Source organism: Pundamilia nyererei, unplaced genomic scaffold, assembly GCF_000239375.1.
Source record: "Pundamilia nyererei isolate P.nyererei 1_Seehausen unplaced genomic scaffold, PunNye1.0 scaffold00297, whole genome shotgun sequence".
NCBI lineage: Eukaryota > Metazoa > Chordata > Actinopteri > Cichliformes > Cichlidae > Pundamilia > Pundamilia nyererei.
The window spans coordinates 396,598-397,798 of NW_005187698.1; the positions used below are offsets into that span (position 1 = coordinate 396,598).

Genomic DNA, 1,201 nt, shown 5'->3' on the forward strand with positions numbered 1-1,201 from the left:
TTGCCATTAACTGTGTCCAGGGGACTTGTCAGTACTTGGCAAAGCAGTGTTGTGAAATCACAAGGCACAGACTTGTCTGCATTAATATTCAGTCAGTATAGACAACATTTTTTCTTAGGCATGCAGTATATTCAGTTTTGTTTGAGAAATAGTGACTAGTTTCACTACATTATGTAAACCTGCACTAAAAACAGTAATTCTGCACTGCAGGAGTGTGCTGACTGTGCGTATTATAATCATGGGATCCCCCAACTAAAAAGGAAAAGAAGAAAAAGAAGACCACTTTCTGCTACTTACCAGTGGGCCTGTGAGTCGTAACACTTGGTAGAGTTCTTCTCTGTAAGCCTGCGGCAACAAGCGTTTCATGCAACTACACTCAAAGAGTTTGGATCTCACCCATGATGCACCCTCGTCTTCCACAGCCCCTGCCGTCTTAGCAACAGAAACCTCAGCAACGGGCCCTGCACCGGGCAAGGGGTGTGCTGGTTCCGGTGAATCCAGCTTCTCCATTCAAACACAGAAAGAGAATACAGACGGGAGAGAGGAGAGAGAAAAGTTAGAAAGCACTGGTGGGAGGGAGCGAGAGTGGCAGGGAGGGAGTGGGGTAAGAGAGTGCAAGGGTAAGAGGGGCAATTGGCCTATCTGGGTTTAGAAGTGCGACACATGCACTTCTTAGAAGTTATTGATTAAATTATGTGGTTTTGGGATGTGGTGGTGGAAACAACAGATTAAACAAAATAGAGAAAATAAACATGGGAGGTGACGGCTGGAGAGGTTTTGGAAAAGAACAGAAGACCTTTCTGATACAAGGATCAAAACAGGGCTGACAAACGTGTCTTGAAGTTGGGGGAGGGAATGCAACGTGTTTGAGTATTTGCTCTGTGTGCAGTGTACGACTGCGTGCTTTGTGAATATGTTACATGGCATATTTTGTCGTGTGGGTTTACTTGCGCGTTTGAGTGGTCTTGCAGGGCTCAGTGGTAATCTGATGAGGAATGCCTTGTTTTTCAGTGTATACAAGGAATTTTGATGGCATCTGATCTGCAGGCTTTGAGTAATTGGTGCAGGGCAGTCATGCTGTTTGTGTTTGTGTGTGCTGGTATTAGCCATTGATTGTAGCTCCCTCTGAATGGACTTTGACTAATGATTTTTGGAGTTGTCCTTCCTCGTGTCACATAAATCAACAAAGTCACATGAGCAC

At 44.8% G+C, this 1,201-nt stretch overlaps 1 protein-coding gene across 1 annotated transcript in view; it reads right to left on the reverse strand.

Moving 5' to 3' along the window:
* The window catches only part of slc47a1 (solute carrier family 47 member 1), a 23,967-nt gene extending 23,457 nt beyond the window's left edge, over positions 1-510 (reverse strand). The window contains exon 1 of the mRNA XM_005751050.2: positions 298-510. Within this exon, the coding sequence (XP_005751107.1) occupies positions 298-510 (213 nt within the window). The remainder of the gene's footprint in view (positions 1-297) is intronic.
* Between the last annotated feature and the right edge of the window lie 691 nt (positions 511-1,201).